This window comes from Fusarium phalaenopsidis (assembly GCF_050370095.1).
Source record: "Fusarium phalaenopsidis strain FUZ10S chromosome Unknown contig_32296, whole genome shotgun sequence".
Taxonomy (NCBI): Eukaryota; Fungi; Ascomycota; class Sordariomycetes; order Hypocreales; family Nectriaceae; genus Fusarium; species Fusarium phalaenopsidis.
In genome coordinates this window covers 894919-915607 of record NW_028145408.1, presented here as the reverse complement: position 1 = coordinate 915607, position 20689 = coordinate 894919, and the positions used below count along the sequence as shown (strand labels likewise).

The window sequence follows — 20689 nt, the reverse complement described above, 5'->3', positions numbered from 1 at the left end:
TCTTAGGTAAATGGCCCCAGAATGCATGAGTGTGCCGGGGCGGTCTCTGTTAGCCACCAATATCCATCAACAGTTGCTGCAGAGGAAAAAAGGAAGAAGCATTGGGCGAATGAGACGCCAGCCAGGCAGCCCGCTCCGCGTACCATCAGGGCGCGATTCGTGACGCATCCCTTGACTTGTTGGTATCGGTCCTTGATCATGATCCAGCCAATCGTTCACCTCGTTGCGAGGAAACGCAGGGTCTGTCACAGTGCGTGCGAGCCGCGTTTTATCACGTAGGGGTATGGTGAGTTGTTGGAAACATGTTTCCCTTCAACCCTTCCATCCGAGCCAAGGGCAAGGAAGGGGCCAGCATTTTTTGTCTTTCTTGGCTGGGCGTTTCTTTTGATAGCCGGCTCCGTGTGAACCGTTGCTTTGGGGCCCAACTTCGCTTGCTTGAGGCCAATGCCGCTCCCGAGATTGTGAGCAACCTACGGAACGGGGCTACGTAGTTATCAAACAATCCCGAGTTCCCCATCGGGCGAGTCCGGGTGTCTCGAAGTCAACAAAAGAAGAAGTCCGAGATCCAATCCGGGGGACGGCGTGCTGTTCCTGGTTTGGGGCGCCACCATTCCAGTGTCTTGGTGTCTGGGAAGAGAAGGGCCGGTGACTGAAGGGCTGACCCGAGGGTGACTGAGAGGCAAGGGAAGGGAAGGGAAGGGATCTGGGTTTCTGGAATTTCTCTGGATTGTGGCGAGTGCTTCCTTGGGCTGCGAATGGGCGAGTCAGGGTGCATCACGGGCCATGCGCCACAGGCCCTGGCACATGATTCGGTCCCAGAAATGGGCGGTCGGTGGGAATAGTGCGGCTACTGTGCTTCACGCACTGTTCTTCTGTGGCTCAGTCTCCCTTCTGTTGTCTCCCTTCTCCGCTATCTCACAGCGCCTCCACGCTCCACACCCCTCTTCCCGCCTCTCCCAGAAGGCTAGAGCATCCCCTCTTTCACACAGTCTGGGTTTTTTAGGCGATCGACCAGTTGAGCTTGGTGCTTGGTGGGCGGCCCAACAAGTGAGCGCTGCTTGTGTACCTACCAGCCAAATTTTTTTCAACTTGTCGCCCCCCACCAAAATTTAGCAAACGTCAACGGCCGTCGCTCCCTCAACTTCCTTTCCTCCTTCTCAACCTCATCTTCCGTCTCCCCCAAGACGTATCCCAAGCGCATCTTCGGATCCCCTCATATCAGACACCATGGCCGAGCCGATTCGTGGAAAGCGTCCTCAGGAGACTGTGGCTCCGTAAGTCATTTTTACGACTCCAGATGCCATTCTTTATTGATGTTTTGCCCGCCGCTTCACGGACCACGATGCTAACTACCCCACCTTCACTCAGTACGCCTCAGAACACTCCCGCTGCCACCGCTCCCATCTCCTCCCACGCTCAGCAGCCGGGCGTCGCTAGTATCAAGGAGGGTGAGTGTCTTTCTGCGACTCTTCACCTGCTCGGTCAACGAGAAACCACAATGAAGCTTGTTCTGACCCCGCTATAGAGGATCTGGACCGTGCCGCCGCGGCTTCCGTCTTCGCCCAAAACCCCAAGCTCATCCAGATGATTCAGGGTCGTCTCGGCTCCCTCGTGGGCCAATCTTCGGGTTACATCGAGTCCCTGCCCGCTCCCGTCCGCCGCCGTGTCGCTGGCCTCAAGGGCATTCAGAAAGACCACTCCAAGCTCGAGGCCGAGTTCCAGGAGGAGGTGCTTCAGCTCGAGAAGAAGTACTTCGCCAAGTTTTCTCCCCTCTACGAGAAGCGTTCCGCCATCGTCAACGGAAAGTCTGAGCCCACCGAGGAAGAGGTCAAGGCCGGCGAGGAGGAGGATGAGCCCGAGGCTGAGGGTGATGCCCCCAAGCCTGAGCAGAAGTCCGAGATCCCCGACAATGTGTCTGGTATCCCCGAGTTCTGGCTCTCTGCCATGAAGAACCAGATCTCCCTTGCCGAGATGATCACCGACCGTGATGAGGGTGCCCTCAAGCACGTCACTGACATCCGCATGGAGTACCTGGACAAGCCCGGATTCCGCCTCATCTTCGAGTTCGCCCCCAACGACTACTTCAAGAACACCACCATTTCCAAGACCTACTACTACCAGAATGAGAGCGGTTACGGTGGTGACTTTATCTACGACCATGCTGAGGGTGACAAGATCGAGTGGCTGCCCGGCCGTGACCTCACTGTCCGAGTCGAGAGCAAGAAGCAGAGGAACAAGAGTGAGTGATGGCTTACTGGCTGCGCTTTTTCCAGTCCGAGCAGCTCAACTAACCCTTTTTCAGACACCAAGCAGACCCGTATCGTTAAGAAGACCGTCCCTACCGAGTCCTTCTTCAACTTCTTCTCGCCACCCAAGGCTCCTACCGATGATGACGACGAGGATGCCGAGTCCGATATCGAGGAGCGTCTCGAGCTCGACTACCAGCTCGGTGAGGACATCAAGGAGAAGCTGATCCCCCGCGCCATCGACTGGTTTACTGGCGAGGCTCTCGCCTTCGAGGAGATCTCAGACGACGAGCTCGACGGTGCCGATTTTGACGACGATGATGATGACGAGGATGAGGATGACCTGAGCGAAGAGAACGATGACGAGGAGGAGTCAGACGACGATGTATGTGGCGGCCCACCCGAGATGTAATGATGCAGCTAACAGCGTACGCAGGACGAGTCTGGCAAGCCCAAGCAGGAGGCTGCCGAGTGCAAACAGAGCTGAGCGAAGCAATAAAAAAAGCGACGCCAGGCATTCACACACTCATGACATGAAAGGGTCCCGTGGGGTTTGAGGATTACATCTAAGCCACCGATCTACCTCGGAAAATGGACGGGCGGCGAACGACAGGAGAAAAGGCTACAGAAACAGGAAGCGGTTGAAGCAGGTCGGCGATCCAGCCGGTGCCGTTTTCAAGGGGTAGCATGGTCAGTTGATAGGCATCTTTTGCAGGAACCAGCAAAGTTCGCAGCAAAACTCTGGGACTGGAAACCATCTCATAGACAGCCAGAGGGGCAGAGTCGGCCCGCATCTCATGTTTCCCTTGTTTTTGGCAGCCTCTTTTTTCTTCGTTTTTCGGGGTTCTTGTCTCTGATTTTTTCTTACACTGATGTTAATTTCGTCCTGTCATGGAGGTAAGGTTAGTGACGGATGGTTCTTACAGGGTGCAAGGTTTTCCGGTGCATAATACATAGAGAATGAGTTTTGCCACAATGTAAGCTGAAAATGTTGATGCAAGTATGGAAATGTCTGGTGTCTCTTGTGACTGTCTTGGTGGAGTGTTTACAATGACAAGGAATGTTGATGTGAAGCGGTTGTCGGTGTGGAGTCTCTGGGGTTGATAATCAACACCATGGATTTCACCATATGCCCAATTGACCACCGACATGATGAATCACTACATGATCCATACATCCATTGGCACGGGAAGGAACATCAAAGTCCACATATAGCCTCCATCATAGGTAGAAAGCCGATTACCGCCAGAAAAGAGACTATCCGTGAGTCGACTCTACACATATAGGGTAAGGCTACCACAAGTAGACGGCGAAATACAATGTTTCGCCGACGAATTCATAATGGACCAAGCACCGAGAGCCATCAACAGGGACCGGGAATGACAACTGCCGTCGACATTATACACTCATCAACCGGGGAACTATTCGGAGGTCACAATGCAAGGTACTGCAAGCTCCGGGGTGATGTCCGTATATCCCCCGCCCATCACCGCCGCCTCCGCCGCCGAGCTGCATATCCTGCACCGAGATTCGACTTCGCCGACGCGGGACTTCTGGAAGCGGCAACGCATCGCCCAGCAACCGACCACCATGCGCCGCCGGCAAATGCAGAGATTGACGCCATTGCATGACGGCATGGTGGCATTACCTGTCTCGGCCAAGGGTCAAAGGATGCTGCGGCGATTTTTTATAATGTGGGAACCCGCCTTGCAACGGGGCTCCCTTTCAGGGCTGGGCTCGTCTAAGCGCGTCCAGTCAGTCCCGGGAATTTGCTAGCGGGGAGTCACTGGGACGAGTCGAGGCAGGCTATTCGATGGAGGCTTCTAACTCGTTGCCTCGATCCTCAAGGTCGAACGACAGGTAACTTGGCCGCGGCCGAGAACGGGGGAAAAGTTTTTCTGCTCCCTTCGCCTTGTACCCGTACTTTTTCCTCCCACTCAGCCGCGTCGAGTTCATGTAGTTTCACCAAGAGTGACCTAGAGTTGCAAGGGTACCCTGATCCCGTCTTCTCTCTGACCGAGTGCGAATTGGGCTCTGATTCGGCAACGATGGCATCAATTCTGGATGACTCAGGCATCGGAACTCGGTAGAAGCTCTCTACACGTGGATTCTGAAGCTGGGTCCGGCCCGTCGCAGGTGGACGGCAGTGAATTGCCCGGGCCGATATCCAAAGTCGAGGTACATTTTATACATTGGATGGAAGAGCAACGTACGTAGCTGTGTCCACCAAGCCAGCGGAAGCGGACGAGTCATCATAGCCTTTGCGCTTGGAGTAGAACGTTTGCCGCATCATAAATACAATTGGGCCCCTCCCTTTGTCTCTGACCAATTTCTCGCACCCCCAAAATAACCGCATCGCAATTCCCTCGTGGTTCCAACAACAGCAAGCGGCTTGTCTTTACCTTTCTCGTGTTTCTCGATAAAACATCCTCCGAGTCCTCCGACCACCCCGCCGCCATCTGCCCCTCCATTCTACTCTAACAAAACAACCACACACCATCATGACGCCTGCTCCTCAAAATATTGCTGGCAGCCTCTCCGCTGCTGCTCAGCGCGAAGTCTCCCACAGCTGGGACCAGAACCTTTCCACCTCCCCAGTCGCTTCTTTCCACTCTCCTCCTCCTAGCTGGGCCGCCAACCTCCCCAGCCGTGGCGCCCCCAAGGTTCTCAAGCCTTTCAACTCCCAGGATATCAAGATCCTGCTTCTCGAGAATGTCAATGTCACTGGACAGGAGATCCTGAGGGCCCAGGGCTACCAGGTCGAGGCCATTAAGACCTCCTTGCCCGAGGACCAGCTCATTGAGAAGATTCGGTATGTTGATGCAATGCCCCGCCATTTCCAACATTTTTTTTTTCTGCTGCGACAACATTGCCCCTCCATTGTCACCAAGCTTCACATGCCCCTCGCTTTGAGCTCCTTTATAATCTTATTTACCCCGCCATTTGTGCTAACGTAACGATTGCGACAGCGAAGTCCAAGTCATCGGTATCCGTTCCAAGACCAAGCTCACCGAGAAGGTCCTCCGCGAGGCCAAGAACCTGCTCGTCATCGGCTGCTTCTGTATCGGTACCAACCAGGTCGACCTCGATTACGCTGCCCGCCATGGTATCGCCGTCTTCAACTCCCCCTTCGCCAACTCCCGCAGTGTCGCCGAGCTCGTCATTGCCGAAATCATCACCCTCGCTCGTCAGCTCGGCGATCGATCCAATGAGATGCACCGTGGAACCTGGAACAAGGTCAGCGCTAAGTGCTGGGAGATTCGTGGAAAGACTCTGGGTGCGTATTATACCATGAGCTTGGAGGTCAATGCTAACGGCCCGCAGGTATTGTTGGTTACGGTCACATTGGCTCTCAGCTGTCCGTCCTGGCTGAGGCCATGGGTATGAATGTCATCTACTACGATGTGGTGACCCTGATGGCTCTGGGAACCGCTAGCCAGGTCCCGACTCTCGAGAAGCTCCTCCAGGAGGCCGACTTTGTCAGTCTGCACGTCCCCGATCTGCCCGAGACCCGCAACATGATCTCGGGCCCCCAGTTCGACCAAATGAAGACCGGCGCCTACCTCATCAATGCTAGCCGCGGCAGCGTTGTCGATATTCCCGCCCTCATCAAGGCTAGCCGCACCGGCAAGATTGCTGGCGCCGCCATCGATGTTTTCCCTCACGAGCCCGCCGCTAACGGCGACTACTTCACCAACGATCTCAACACCTGGGGCGAGGACCTGAGGAGCCTCAAGAACCTCATTCTGACCCCCCACATTGGTGGCAGCACTGAGGAGGCTCAGCGTGCCATTGGTATCGAGGGTAGGTTCGCCATGCAGAAATCCTGATGAAATACGACTAACTCTTTTAATAGTCAGCGAGGCTTTGGTGCGTTACATCAACCAGGGTATCACTCTGGGCAGCGTCAACGTTCCCGAGGTGCAGATGCGCTCTTTGACTCTGGACGAGTCCGACACCGCTCGTGTAAGTTTGACTTTGTGTCACTTGGAAGTATCGGAATATTCTGACATGCATTGCAGGTTATTTTCATCCACCGAAACGTCCCCGGTGTGCTCCGAAAGGTCAACGAGATTCTTGGCGACCACAACGTCGACAAGCAGATCTCTGACAGCAGAGGCGATGTGGCTTACCTCATGGCCGACGTTAGCAGCGTCAAGTATGAGCAGATCAAGGATATCTTTGACAGCCTCGAGGCTCTCAGCTGTAAGTCAAGCGCAGAAAAACATAGCCAAGACGTTAAACTAATGCATGCACAGCTCGCATCATGACCCGTGTCCTGTATTAAATAATGAAGCAGAGGCCGCATGGTGGTTGTGAGGTTCAACCCTTACCCTTGAAACAAAAGAAACGCGATGAGACCAACGACGCACTGGTCATTAGGCATGGAGAAAGGGGAAATAAAGGGGGCGGCCCAGCCTTTCTGGCCCGTCTCCATCCCCAGAATCGTCACTGACGCATTGATGCATTGAATACTTGAATGAGGACCGAGCCATGGAATGCTCAACTCAGCTCACGACCTGGAGATCGTGGACCGGTAGGGAACGCTGCGCAAGACGGAAGAGACGGACTCTGCCCTGTGGCGGACTGTATGTATCCGGCCAGGGAACAAAAGGGGGATGTAGTTATTGTTTTTGCGGCTGGTGCTAGGGGCTGGAGATACAGGAATGAAGCCCCAAATCGACTGGCTGGGCGAATCGGTAGCACTGTACGGGGTATATGGGAAAAGCCATGGATTTAGCGGCCTTGAATGGAGCAGAAGACTTCAACACAAGCTTAGAAATACCAAAATAGGACCAATCCGGATCAAAGTGAGACATGTTAAGGACCCATATCTTTTCTGTTGGCCTCTGTGAAAGTGGTTCTTGGCTCTGGAGATGTGTGATCCAATAGTTAACCAAGAAGGCTCTGGCTTACGAGATAAGCACGGCCCAAGCTGCTTGTTGGTGAGATGCAGACACGGTAGTTCTGCCTTGTTCAGGCAGACTGAGTTTCCTTGACGTCAGGGGCTAACTGAGTGTTGGGGATGCGATGCGAGATGCATTGCATAGGCGTGGATGGCTGCGGATAAGCCAGTGGATGACGGGCTTTTGGGGGCAGCAACTGAGGTGCAAGAGGATGGATGCGTGTTAGCTGGACCGGTCGAGAACCGGACGAACGCGACAGGCTTTCTCCGGGGAGGGAAAGAAGGATGTTTGCGCCTTGCTGGGGGTTGGGAGCAACAACAAGTCGGTTGAGTTTCTTGGACCGTTTCTCCAGGAGGACGAGGGTGTTTCGGGTTATGAAGCCGTCTGTGGTACGTACTCGTGGGGATGGGATGGTTGTTGGCTGGGGTTGGAGTTGTATCTGAAGCTGACTGGGGGTTTGATCATCTTTTCCCCGGTATTTTAGAATTGGCATCCCCCTTTAAGATGAGAAGTTCTTTCTGTAAGTGTCCTGCAATATCAGGCCGAGGCCCAAGTATCAATGGAGTACGGAGTACTGTATGCTGCTTGGCTGCGGAATCAGCTCTGCAAGTGAAGCAGTAGGCGGGACAATGCCGTTCTAATTACGGAGTAGAGGTGTTTGATCGTCAAAGTTAAGGGGTTTGCGGCAAGACGGTTCAGCTCTGATCCCCAGTCACTCACTCAAGTCTCCTGCTCCTTCCTATTCCCCGTCGCTCCAGCGCTGTCTGCTTGCTCAGTCGGAACATGACCAAGAAAGACGCTCTCGAAAGCTCACCGACTGTCCCCTTCCCCTCCACCGCCTCGCTATAGCACAGTGCCGACACCGCTTGCGCCGTTGATGATCGGAAAAATGCATTTGTCTCGCTTGTCCTCACCCCAGACCAAGAAGAGACCAGACAAAGCCAAAAGACGCGGACGGGTCGGCCCCTCATTGGCCCGCGGGACTGTCCTTAAGCCCCTAATCCACTGAACCTCCAGGAGCTTCCATGAACTGAAGGCTGGGAGGCCCTCCTAGTGCGGAAGGTACTCTGGAGGGGAAGCGTGCGTACCGCGTGGCTGTGAATGCTTGCAGTGGTACCTGTCTCAGAGCCCCTATGTACATCTGAGCCCTAACGCATGCTGCCCCGCCCCCCTGTTCCTCTCACTCTCCAGTGCCCCGTGCGCTGCAGCAGCCGCCCGGCCCTTTCAATCAGGAGGAAAACGCGTGCTGGCATCACTGCATCCGTAACTTTTGACTCTCCAAGGTCTCTGACTTTACCTTGCCTTGTGCGACTCATCTTGCTCGACCCCTTGTCGGCGAGCTTCCTGTGTGCTGCGTGGAAAGAAAAAAGGGACAAGAAGCTCCTGCTTTTTGCCGCCTCAGGGTCCTTTCCGCTTCCGTTATTCGAGTACGGAGGACCTCCGATACTCAGCTTCGACTTGCGCATAACCTTTTGGACGACGTTCGACGGCCCGTTCAACAGACCTGCAGTTTGCATCGATCGCAAGACGCCCTTCAGCCATCGTCGACACAGTCAACGATTGCATATCGCACCTTGGTTCCCCGGCTGGCCGTGCTGCCTTTCCTCAACGACCCCATTTGCGACTGAATGCCTCCCACCGCCGTCTAGCCTCGTCCGCCCCTTAGAACCGCCGCTACCGCTCCGCTCTGATATAAGCGCCTTCAACTCCTCGGACTGTATACACCGGCCTTGCGCCCGGTCATACTGCCTCCATGGCATCGACCTACGAGGTTGGCACAAGGGCATGGCAGCCCGATGCCGCTGAGGGATGGGTAGCCTCAGAGCTTATCAACAAGACCATTGATGGCAACAAGGCCAAGCTCACCTTTCAGTTCGAGAATGGCGAGGTTCGTTTCTCAATATCCTGCTTTAATATGATTCCCTCTGTCTCTCTACATCTCTTCCGCAAAGTCAGTAGCTGACCGCATCTTCGTCCCCGCAGACCAAGGACATCGAGGTCACTGTGGAGGCCCTCCAGAGCGGCAACCATCCCTCTCTGCCGCCTTTGATGAACCCTACCGTCCTCGAAGCCAGCGATGATCTTACAAATCTTTCCCATCTCAACGAGCCTGCTGGTACGTTGGACCCCGAACCGGAATTTGCGTGGTGGGACTGGAAATGCTGATGCTGACATCTTGCCCCAGTCTTGCAAGCAATCAGGCTACGATACCTGCAGAAGGAAATCTACACCTACAGTGGTATCGTTCTAATTGCTACCAACCCCTTCGCACGAGTGGATTCTCTCTATGTTCCTGGCATGGTCCAAGTCTATGCCGGAAGACAGCGAGCGACCCAGGCACCTCACTTGTTCGCTATTGCCGAGGAAGCCTTCATGTAAGATCTGCCCCTCCATCAGGCCTATTTGCATAGCGATTGACACTGGATCTAGGGACATGATTCGGGACAAGAAGAACCAGACCATTGTCGTGTCTGGAGAGTCTGGTGCTGGAAAGACTGTCAGTGCCAAGTACATCATGCGTTACTTTGCTACCAGAGAATCTCCCGACAACCCTGGCGCGCGCTCCAAGCGAGGTGAAGCCATGAGCGAAACCGAGGAGCAGATTCTCGCGACCAACCCCATCATGGAAGCGTTTGGTAACGCCAAGACCACCCGAAACGACAACTCGTCTCGATTCGGAAAGTACATTGAGATCATGTTCGACGACAAGACAAATATTATCGGTGCTAAGATCAGAACTTATCTCCTCGAGCGTTCACGACTCGTGTTCCAGCCTCTCAAGGAGCGAAACTACCACATCTTCTACCAGCTCGTCGCTGGCGCTTCGGACAAGGAACGGGAAGACCTCAACCTTCTGCCTATTGAGCAGTTTGAGTACTTGAACCAAGGAAACTGCCCGACCATCGACGGCGTGGATGACAAGGCCGAATTCGAAGCGACCAAGAAGTCTCTGTCAACCATTGGTGTCTCGGATGCTCAGCAAGCCGACATTTTCAAGCTCTTGGCCGGTCTGCTGCATCTCGGTAACGTCAAGATCACGGCATCGCGTAACGACAGTGTGCTCGCCCCGACTGAGCCTTCTCTGGAACGTGCTTGCGACATTCTCGGTGTCAAGGCGGAGGAGTTCGCTCGGTGGATCGTGAAGAAGCAGCTTGTCACCCGTGGTGAAAAGATCACATCGAACCTGAGCCAGGCTCAGGCCATCGTTGTCCGAGATTCCGTCGCCAAGTTCATCTACTCGAGTCTCTTTGACTGGCTGGTTGAAATCATCAACTACAGTCTGGCTGCCGAGGAGGTCCTGAACCGTGTGACCTCATTCATCGGTGTCCTGGATATCTACGGATTCGAGCACTTCGCCAAGAACTCGTTCGAGCAGTTCTGTATCAACTACGCCAACGAGAAGCTCCAGCAGGAATTCAACCAGCACGTTTTCAAGCTTGAGCAGGAAGAGTACCTCAGGGAGCAGATTGATTGGACCTTTATTGACTTCTCTGACAACCAGCCATGTATCGACCTGATCGAAGGCCGTATGGGTATCCTGTCCCTGCTTGACGAAGAGTCTCGTCTCCCCATGGGTTCTGATGAGCAGTTTGTGACGAAGCTTCACCACAACTTCTCTACCGACAAGCACAAGTTCTACAAGAAGCCCAGATTCGGCAAGTCAGCCTTCACAGTCTGCCATTATGCCATTGACGTCACCTATGAGTCCGAGGGCTTCATCGAGAAGAACCGTGATACTGTCCCTGATGAGCACATGGCTGTCCTGCGTGCCTCGAGCAACGACTTCCTCAAGAAGGTTCTGGAGGCTGCCTCGGCAGTGCGAGAAAAGGATGTTGCCTCATCTTCCTCCAACGCCGTTAAGCCCGCCGGTGGTAGGAAGATCGGCGTTGCTGTCAACAGGAAACCCACACTTGGAGGTATCTTCCGATCGTCGCTGATCGAGCTTATGGGCACCATCAACAACACCGATGTCCACTACATCCGATGTATCAAGCCTAATGAGGCTAAGGAAGCCTGGAAGTTCGAGGGACCCATGGTTCTCAGCCAGCTCCGTGCTTGTGGTGTCCTCGAGACCGTTCGCATTAGTTGTGCCGGTTACCCAACTCGATGGACCTACGAGGAGTTTGCTCTCCGATACTACATGCTGGTGCGCTCTGACCAATGGACTTCCGAGATTCGCGAAATGGCCGATGCCATCCTTAAGAAGGCGCTCGGAACCAGCACCAGCAAGGGGCTTGACAAGTACCAGCTCGGTCTCACCAAGATCTTCTTCCGAGCTGGTATGCTTGCCTTCCTCGAGAATCTCCGAACCAATCGTCTCAACGACTGTGCTATCATGATTCAGAAGAACTTGAGGGCCAAGTACTACCGACGTCGCTACCTTGAGGCCCGTGAGGCGGTTATCCGCACACAGTCTGCTATCAGGGCTTGGAAGGCCAGGAAACAGGCTATGGAGCTCCGCACCATCAAAGCTGCCATCACCATCCAGCGTGTCTGGCGTGGTCAGAAGCAGCGCAGGACCTTCCTGCGCATCAGGAGAGATATGGTGCTCTTCGAGTCAGCTGCCAAGGGATACCTTCGGAGAAAGAACATTATGGAGACACGCCTTGGTAATGCCGCGCTTGTGATCCAGAGATCATGGAGGTCACGAAGACAGCTGCGGTCTTGGAGACAATACCGCAAGAAGGTGGTGTTGATTCAGAGCTTGTGGCGTGGTAGGAAGGCCCGCAAGGATTATAAGAAGATTCGTGAGGAGGCGCGCGACCTTAAGCAGATTTCCTACAAGCTTGAAAACAAGGTCGTTGAGCTCACACAGTCTCTGGGCTCGATGAAGGAGAAGAACAAGAGCTTGGCATCCCAGGTGGAGAACTACGAGGGACAGATCAAGTCATGGAAGAACCGCCACAACGCTCTGGAAGCCCGAACGAAGGAGCTTCAGACAGAAGCGAACCAAGCCGGTATTGCCGTCGCCAGACTGCAAGCAATGGAGGATGAGATGAAGAAGCTCCAGGTTGCCTTTGATGAGTCAACGGCGAATATCAAGAGAATGCAAGAGGAGGAACGGGAGCTGAGGGAGTCTCTGCGCACAACGAACTCGGAACTGGAGACAGCCAGGAGGACAAGCACCCAGCACGAGAAGGACAACATGAGCCTCAGACAGGAGCTTGAGGCTCTTCGAGACGCTCTGGAGATGGCTCGGAGGAATGCTCCCATCAACGGAGAGCTCGCCAATGGAACAGTACCTGCACTTCCGGCAGCCTCTGGGCTTATCAACCTTGTCTCCTCCAAGAAGCCCAAGCGCCGCAGCGCCGGGGCGGAACCACGGGAGCTTGATCGCTTTAGTGGTACTTATAACCCTCGGCCGGTCTCCATGGCGGTTACTAGCACGGCACATCGTCAGAATCTTTCTGGCTCGACCTTCCTTCCTGGCGTCGATAATATCGAAATGGAGCTCGAGGGCCTTCTCGCGGACGAGGATGGCCTCAACGAGGAGGTAACAATGGGCTTGATCAAGAACCTCAAGATCCCCTCTCCCAACACCACCCCTCCACCTTCGGACAAGGAGGTGCTCTTCCCTTCATACCTCATCAACCTGGTGACATCAGAGATGTGGAACAACGGTTTCGTCAAGGAGTCGGAACGTTTCCTCGCAAACGTGATGCAGTCTATCCAGCAGGAGGTGATGCAGCACGATGGCGACGAGGCCATCAACCCTGGTGCCTTCTGGCTGTCCAACGTGCACGAGATGTTGTCGTTCGTGTTCCTTGCCGAGGATTGGTACGAGGCCCAGAAGTCGGACAACTATGAGTACGACCGACTCCTGGAGATCGTCAAGCACGACCTCGAGAGTCTGGAGTTCAACATCTACCACACTTGGATGAAGGTGTTGAAGAAGAAGCTGCACAAGATGATTATCCCGGCCATCATCGAGTCTCAGTCTCTGCCTGGTTTCGTTACCAACGAGAGCAGTCGATTCCTGGGCAAGCTCCTCCAGTCCAACTCAACACCAGCGTACAGCATGGACAACCTCCTGAGCCTGCTGAACAGCGTCTTCCGCGCGATGAAGGCGTACTACTTGGAAGACTCCATCATCACCCAGACCATCACTGAGCTCCTGCGGTTGGTGGGTGTGACAGCTTTCAACGACCTCCTCATGCGACGAAATTTCCTCTCATGGAAGCGTGGCCTCCAGATCAACTACAACATCACGCGCATTGAGGAATGGTGTAAGAGCCACGATATGCCTGAAGGCACGCTTCAGCTGGAGCATCTGATGGTGAGTATCATTCTTAATGTTGTGCAGAGTAACATGCTGACAATCGAATAGCAAGCAACCAAGCTTCTTCAGCTCAAGAAGGCCACCTTGAATGATATCGAAATTATTCAGGACATTTGCTGGATGTAAGTCGCAGAACTCAGTTGTCGTCGCAGAGTCTTGGTACTAACTACTCGTAGGCTCTCACCAAACCAGATCCAGAAGCTCCTCAACCAGTACCTGGTTGCTGATTACGAGCAGCCGATCAACGGAGAGATCATGAAGGCTGTGGCTTCGCGGGTAACTGAGAAGAGCGACGTGCTGCTCCTCCAGGCTGTGGACATGGACGACAGTGGTCCTTACGAGATCGCTGAGCCCCGAGTTATTACGGCGCTTGAGACTTATACTCCTTCTTGTAAGTTCTCGATATGATTTGAAAGGGGAAACGATTATCGCTAACTCGATATGCAGGGCTCCAAACTCCTCGTCTCAAGAGGCTGGCTGAGATTGTGTCAGCACAAGCTATCGCTCAGCAGGAGAAGTTTGACTATGCTGAGGGCGACGAGTATGACGCACCGGACGAACTGGCTGGCGTTGATGAGGTAGAGGTAGAACAGTAGTGGATAATGAAGCTGGGTTAGGCATTTCGAAGGCACATAAGGGATAGAAGCCGCATTTTCAGGGTGTTCGATGTCGAATTTTCTAATGGCGGCGTGTAGCCGTAGGGGATCTGGAGGGACTGGAGCACTCAGGCATCTGTCTCCCATATCTTGACGGCGTCATGTATTCAGAGTGTGAGATCAGTGACCTCCTTCCGCAAGTCGGCAGGGGGGCTGGACTTGGCTCTATCTATTGTAAGATGAGATACGGCTGTATTGGAGAGCGCGAGAGACGAGAGTACGAAGCGATCGATCTTGTGGTTGTTTTCTGTTCAACTATTGTTCCTGATCTTGAGTGACTTGGATCTGGAGTTGAGGATTGATATTCATCTAACAGAGCCGCACGACTCGATACGTACATGATAAAATTCCGCCTACATGCATTCAGCAGAATGCTCAATATTGGAGGCCAATCAATCTCTGCAACCACAGAATGAGATGAAACCTCAGCTACAAATACAATAATCACCATGCGAACTTCACCAAATATTATCGTCACGGGGACGCCCGGTGTTGGAAAGACGACTCACTGCGAGAGTCTGGCGGAAAGGACTGGTCTTCGTCACCTTTCTGTCAACCAAGTGGTGAAGGACAAGGAGTGCCATGAGGGATGGAGTGATGAGTATCACAGCTGGATCGTTGATGAGGATAAGGTGAGACATGGAGGACACTCCTAGGAGGTTTTGAGGAGAGGCAAGACAAAGATCAAGGCTAATGCTGGAGTGTCATAGCTGCTGGATGCTATTGAGGATGATGTCAAGGCTGGTGGTTGCATCATCGACTGGCACGCCTGTGATCTGTTCCCCAAGAGCTGGATCGATCTGGTCGTGGTACTTCGAGTCGACTCTTCGACTCTGTATGATCGTCTCAAGGCGAGGTATGCGATTCAGCACAACCCATTGCTCTCAGGCTTTTACTATGATCATGAAGACTTGGGAGATGCAAGCATCACTTGGCTAACAAGGCTTCACCCTACAGAAACTACCCCGAGTCTAAGCTCCAGGAAAACCTCGACTCTGAGATTATGGAGGTGCTGCTACAGGAGGCGCACGAGGCTTTTGATGAGGAGATTGTAATTGAGTTGACGAGCAACACTGCGGATGAGATGGAGACCAATGTCGATCGCATCGAGGCCTGGACGAAGCAGTGGAAGAAGGACAACAGCGAGCAATGACATCAAACTACGGATTAAAACTACCGATGAGGATTAAATGGGGGCGGCTTGGGAGGCTAAAAGATGTTTTTGCACTGGGAAAAAGAGGATGGACCTTGAGGGGATTCGGTTGGTGAAAATAGATTTTTAGATGCAAGCCCTGGAACAGGCGATGAATTGACACGATCTCTCTAATGGTGTTTTTGCTGCTAAAGGTGCTCTCCGATTACCCGACAAGTGCATATATTTTCACGATCAGTGGGACCTGCTAACTGTTTCGCAGCCCAAGTATCTCGAGACTTCTTCTAGGATCTACACATAATTTGTCTTCCAGATTTTACAACTTTAAAATGGCTGCACACAAGGTCAACTTTATCACTGGCAACGCCAATAAGCTGCGCGAGGTCAAGGCCATCCTCGAGCCCGAGATTGAGGTCACGAGCAAGTCTATCGATCTTGAGGAGGTGCAGGGCACGCTGGAGGAGATTACAGAGTCCAAGTGCCACAGGGCTGCTGAACTAGTATGAGTTTTATTGATATTGTTTGCAATGTTCAACTCGTCTAACTGGAATTGTAGGTGAAGGGCCCTGTGCTGGTCGAGGATACGGCGCTGTGCTACACGGCGCTGGGCGGTCTTCCTGGAGCGTACATGTATGTTTTGTAGCAGCTTCTTGAAGCCGCTTCTAAACAAAATGCCATGCTGACATATAGGTGAAGTAAGTGGTTCTTGACTACCATCGGCCACCAGGGCTTGAACAACCTCCTGGCTGCTTATACCGACAAGTCTGCCGAGGCTGTCTGCACATTTGGCTACTGTGCTGGACCGGGCGAGAAGGTCATTCTCTTCCAGGGCCGCTGCCCTGTATGGAAACCCTTGTATCATATGCCTCTTCTTCCTACTGACAGTACCCATAGGGCAAGATTGTGCCTGCTCGAGGACCCAATGACTTTGGTGAGGCGTTCTATAGAGCGAGGCAATAATTCTAAACTGACTTTCAACAGGATGGGACCCTGTCTTTGAGTATGAAGGCCAAACGTACGTTCCAAACCAAATATGACGGAAAAACATTGCTTGCTTTGTTCGCTAACATCCCCAGGTTCGCCGAAATGGACAAGGTTGAAAAGAACAAGATCTCCCACCGAACCCGCGCGCTGGCCAAGCTGCAGGCCTGGTTCAAGGAACAGCAGTAAAAGGCTCAGTAATAGAAAACATGAGACTACGGGATGGTGGCATAGTCTGTCAGACTAGAGGGGTTTTCGCAATTAGATGAGCAACACGATTTCCATGCAAAGAGGGGGGGGATATAGACAGCTTACTATAGCACTTCGAACTGGTTGTACTTGCGGAAGTAGTGTCCTCCACGGCGGTATGGGTGCAGTGACTCGTCGATTGAGGATGCCTTGTGCTGAACGGTTCTGCCGATGAGGCTTCGGATCTTGGATGAGTCACGGAAGCTGGGGTCGAAGACGAGGAGGTTCATGTGGCCGTCCATCTGCTTCTCAATGCCGACAATCGTCAAAGAGTGTCCTGTACTCACTGCTTAGTGCCCGTCTTGTGTATGTGATACAGATTGTTCTTACCGGGATGTTGTAAGTAGATTGGCGGGAGGTCTGTGACGCGGATCCTGTCTTCTATGTTCTTGATGCCGCCCTGGAAGTAACCCTCAACGGCCTCGAAGAGACGTGATTTGGACCGTCCTCGCTCCTTGTCCTTGAATGCTTGAACAGAGCAACTGAAGTTCAAGTTAGTCATAGTTCCCAACCAGTTCTCGACTTGACTTACGTGATATCCAGGCTTAGAAAGACAGCCTGTGCCTATTTCCTACAAGTCAATTCAGTCCACCTACAATGTGTTGAAATGGAATACCTCTGGCGTGCCGATGTACTTTCGGGTTCCCTTCACACCTCCCGTCTCCATGCGACCTTGGGAATTAATGCCCATGTCCCAAGCGTTCTCGATGAGATCTTGAATCTGGAAGACAGAGGGAAAGGTTTGAGCGAAGTGCTCCGAACCTGGTGTCTTGGCACCGATCATGTGCGAGATGAGCATCTGGATGTTTCTGTAACCACAGAAGCCACCTGTATACCAGTGTCAGACTGCCTTTGCTGATAAAGGTGGGTTCTCGAGAATTTGCTTACCCTCTCGTCGTAGCTTGGAAACATGCTGTACTTCAGGGTGGCACAAGTATGCATATTGAGTTTCAGGACTCTGCTCGAGGAGTTGTTTGAGAACTGGCAAGACGCCTGATTGCGTGTAAGAGACTGACAAGGAGTTCAGTAGGAGTGGCGCTTACCATCGTTGACAACTTGGCCCTGATCCTGCAGGAGGTCTACGAGCCAGGATGGCATCCGTTTCTCGTGTGCAAACCGGCCAAGCTCGGATTTCTGTCCAGTTAGTCTCATCCACTGCACACTCATAAAGACCGGGAGACCACATACCCCTAACCGGTTGGACTTTCGACTTGACTCTCCCTCCTCCGCTGGCTGAGGAGCCTCAGACCGACTTGAGGAGCGCTTCGTGCTTCCATCAACGGTAGACCTCTTTGTCTTGTGCCGTGTCCGACTGCTTGACCCGCGATCACGCCCGGAACTGGTGCTGCTGGTCCCCGAGAATAGATCCTTCCACGCCTGTATGGCACTGACCTTTTTCTCACTCCGGTGCTTACGCGAGTTGTCCTTGGAGGAAGACCTCGGCCTTCTCGGTTCGTGCTTCCTAGAACCGCCGCCGCCATCGGGCTTGGGGGGTACGGTAGGCGGTTCCGGCGTTGGCTCCTGGGCCTCGAGCTCGTGAAGCCCTAGATGGTACGCTAGCTCATCCGTCGAGACGAGCTCACCGCAGCCATCCTGTGGACAGGGGACAGGATCCTCGCCGGCGGACTGATCGTCGGGGTGCTGAGTGTCAATGTGCTAGGGGTAGGTGCGTTCTTAGTCCTCGGGCTTTTGCTTAGGGGCGGTGAAGAAAGCAATAATATTCAGGGGTGTGAAGAGGAAGAGGCATGCGTACTAGAAGGAGCTCATATTCGCCCCTTTCGGGCTTGAAGCCGCAGAAGGGGCAGTCGGTAGCAGGGTCGGGATTGGGCATCAGGCTGAGGTTTGAGGGTATTGGTGAGATGGGTGTTATGAGCCAGGGGCAGGTATCACTTGTAAGGACATGGGAAGGAAAGAAAGAAAGGAAAAAAGGAAGAATCTAATCTGACTATTCTCCGACTGGACAGTGAGTCTCTTGCTTTGTGTCTGTGTTCTTTTTTTGTAAGGGGCCGTGATAAAGGATGGAGGACAAAGGGCTGATGCGCGGTGAGATGTAAATTGAGGCTGTGATGCCTGCACACGTACCACCTGTACGTAGGGTCTCAGTGGCCGAAGTACACTCAGCCCAAAGTTTAGGCGTCAAGGTACTTTAGATAGGTACCTTGGGACAACACAAGCAATGGGAGACAACTCCATGGCAGCAATACAAATTTCTATATCCGGATTTTACGGCGACACAGCAAATCCCGCGGGTTTCACCGGTGAATAGCCAAGACAAGGGCATCGGATTCCTAACTTTTTCTTCCATGGGCATGCAACCCAATGACCGAGACCGCGGATCTCGAATCGTTCTCCCGGTGCTAATACGACCCTGAATTGCATACGCGAGGCCGATGCAGCCACCAAGGATCCGATAGCGGGACCGGCCGAATGGGGCCAAGTTGGGTCGCGGCCTGCGCCTGGCCTGGAATCGCAAGCATTCACATGATGGTCCCAAAACTTGCTGATGCAGACCGCCAAGAAAACAACAGCAGATTGAGCCTTTGCAACCAAGGCCCGGGCCAGATATCAGGAACCAGTTACCTAACCTGGGACCGGGGACGTGCAAAAAAAGACAGATAGCACCTCTCGGTAGTTGCGAGCTGCCTCAGCAGCTATTGTCAACCCCATGTCCAAGCTAACAAGTTCCCTGGCGTCAGTCACGAATCAGGACATCATCCCGGCCATGAGTCAGGGCAGGGATGACATTCTTCGAAAGAAAATTCTAAACCAAAAAAACCAAACCCGTTGATTGAACCGTATACTCTAGTTGTAAAAATGGCAGAAAACAAGACATGAAGAGGAAATGACAAGACAAAGACAAGTTGGCAGTCGTCGATGGCTGCGTACAAAATCTGACACCACGGAGAATTTAGCCATAGACAGGACTCTGAATCAAGCCCATGTCCTGGCCATCCCGAACCACCTTGTGCCCTGTGACCCTGTGAAACGACAGGACAGGGCTTGGGCGCCTGGGTTTTTGCCCCGCGGCTCCGAATCATCATCGTGATCGTGATCGCCTGGGTGGTGGAATGGGCTTCTTGGGGGGGAAGAGAGCCGCAATTGCCTCACATCAGGACGCAATTGCTCTTCGCAGGCGCTTCGCCGGGGTTCTGCGACTTCTCGATCTGCGCTATCAAGAGCTCAAAGGCCTTGCCCACGTTCTCGTTGTACCGCGCGCTCGCCTCGGTCCAGCCGCACTGGATCTTCTCGGCGAGCTTCTGCCCGTCCTCGGGGGTGACTTGCCGTTGCTCGGGTCGCAGATCACTCTTGTTGCCCACGATGACGATGGGGACGGACTCGGTGCCCTAGACGATCAACTGTCAGCTTTCTTGCGCTCTCGTCGCAGAGGTATTTCCCCCACTCACCAGGTGGTTTAGAATCTTTTCTCGAATGACCTGCACCATCTCGAACGAGGGCAGCGATGATACCGAGTAGACGAGCATGTACCCGTGGATTCCAATAAAATGCTTCGAGTTCAAGATGCTGTACTCGTCTTGGCCTGCCGTGTCGACAATCTCGGTAGAAAAGTCCTGGCCCTTGTACTTGATCATCTTGCTAAACGTGTTCTCGATCGTAGGGTAGTAGCTGTCGACGAAGTGACCGTCCACGAACCGCACCGCCAGAGACGACTTGCCTGTTTGATCCATCTCTGTCAGCTCTGTCTGCACCTGACACTTGCAGAAGCAAATTCCAACATCGAGAGGGGGGATCAGTACGAATCAATACTCACCGACGGAGCGGCTGCCGACAATGGCGACCTTTCTTTGCTTGGGGGAAGGCATGGTGGAACAGCGTCCTGTCGCGATCGCACACGCAGGGCGAGAGAGTGAGTGGAACAAGAGAAGGGCAGTTGGAGAAACTGCCGCTTGGTTTGGAGCGGATAAAGATGCTGGGGGAGCCCAAAAAGGGAACAGGTGGCGGTACAAAGCCGAGACCTACAGCCGGTGCAGTCACAGTTACGGACGAAAACGAAACGGATGGGAGTTGATGGGCGACGGATGTATGATCGGAGTTTGGATGGATGATGCCAGTGTAACAGCCTGGAAGTTCAGGTGTACGTCAAGTGTAAGTGTCAGTGCAACCCGCCGGGCAGACAAGACAGACAGACTCAGCCGACTTGCGTCCAGTCCAGTCCCAAGTTAACTAAACCCCCCCCACCGGATCTCCCCCCTCCCCCC

General features: G+C 53.5%; 7 protein-coding genes across 7 annotated transcripts; 5 read left to right on the top strand and 2 right to left on the bottom strand.

The window, feature by feature from the left end:
- Positions 1 to 1227: 1227 nt before the first annotated feature.
- On the top strand, positions 1228 to 2733 carry LRP88_05865 (histone chaperone NAP1; the record flags this gene model as incomplete). Its single annotated transcript, XM_083242409.1, has 5 exons — positions 1228 to 1274; positions 1369 to 1448; positions 1526 to 2239; positions 2303 to 2631; positions 2683 to 2733. The coding sequence occupies 5 exons, from the start codon at positions 1228 to 1230 to the stop codon at positions 2731 to 2733; spliced, it is 1221 nt and encodes a 406-aa protein (XP_083101345.1).
- A 2014-nt stretch (positions 2734 to 4747) lies between these two features.
- LRP88_05864 (uncharacterized protein) lies at positions 4748 to 6534 on the top strand (the record flags this gene model as incomplete). The annotated part of the gene is made up of 6 exons (XM_083242408.1): positions 4748 to 5058; positions 5216 to 5523; positions 5571 to 6050; positions 6103 to 6212; positions 6269 to 6452; positions 6506 to 6534. The coding sequence occupies 6 exons, from the start codon at positions 4748 to 4750 to the stop codon at positions 6532 to 6534; spliced, it is 1422 nt and encodes a 473-aa protein (XP_083101344.1).
- Positions 6535 to 8906: 2372 nt separating this feature from the next.
- LRP88_05863 (myosin 2) lies at positions 8907 to 14029 on the top strand (the record flags this gene model as incomplete). The annotated part of the gene is made up of 7 exons (XM_083242407.1): positions 8907 to 9041; positions 9137 to 9269; positions 9339 to 9528; positions 9584 to 13430; positions 13482 to 13555; positions 13610 to 13824; positions 13881 to 14029. The coding sequence occupies 7 exons, from the start codon at positions 8907 to 8909 to the stop codon at positions 14027 to 14029; spliced, it is 4743 nt and encodes a 1580-aa protein (XP_083101343.1).
- A 509-nt stretch (positions 14030 to 14538) lies between these two features.
- Positions 14539 to 15242, top strand: LRP88_05862 (nucleoside-triphosphatase; the record flags this gene model as incomplete). Its single annotated transcript, XM_083242406.1, has 3 exons — positions 14539 to 14721; positions 14800 to 14945; positions 15047 to 15242. 3 exons carry the CDS (start codon positions 14539 to 14541, stop codon positions 15240 to 15242), a joined length of 525 nt encoding a protein of 174 aa, XP_083101342.1.
- A 329-nt stretch (positions 15243 to 15571) lies between these two features.
- LRP88_05861 (inosine triphosphate pyrophosphatase-like protein) lies at positions 15572 to 16412 on the top strand (the record flags this gene model as incomplete). The annotated part of the gene is made up of 6 exons (XM_083242405.1): positions 15572 to 15742; positions 15799 to 15872; positions 15939 to 16083; positions 16137 to 16173; positions 16224 to 16257; positions 16319 to 16412. 6 exons carry the CDS (start codon positions 15572 to 15574, stop codon positions 16410 to 16412), a joined length of 555 nt encoding a protein of 184 aa, XP_083101341.1.
- Positions 16413 to 16537: 125 nt separating this feature from the next.
- LRP88_05860 (peptidase family C78-domain-containing protein) lies at positions 16538 to 18303 on the bottom strand (the record flags this gene model as incomplete). The annotated part of the gene is made up of 8 exons (XM_083242404.1): positions 16538 to 16749; positions 16803 to 16954; positions 17005 to 17036; positions 17089 to 17300; positions 17361 to 17465; positions 17516 to 17606; positions 17865 to 18128; positions 18226 to 18303. 8 exons carry the CDS (start codon positions 18301 to 18303, stop codon positions 16538 to 16540), a joined length of 1146 nt encoding a protein of 381 aa, XP_083101340.1.
- Positions 18304 to 19576: 1273 nt separating this feature from the next.
- On the bottom strand, positions 19577 to 20293 carry LRP88_05859 (protein RHB1; the record flags this gene model as incomplete). Its single annotated transcript, XM_083242403.1, has 3 exons — positions 19577 to 19816; positions 19877 to 20145; positions 20242 to 20293. The coding sequence occupies 3 exons, from the start codon at positions 20291 to 20293 to the stop codon at positions 19577 to 19579; spliced, it is 561 nt and encodes a 186-aa protein (XP_083101339.1).
- Between the last annotated feature and the right edge of the window lie 396 nt (positions 20294 to 20689).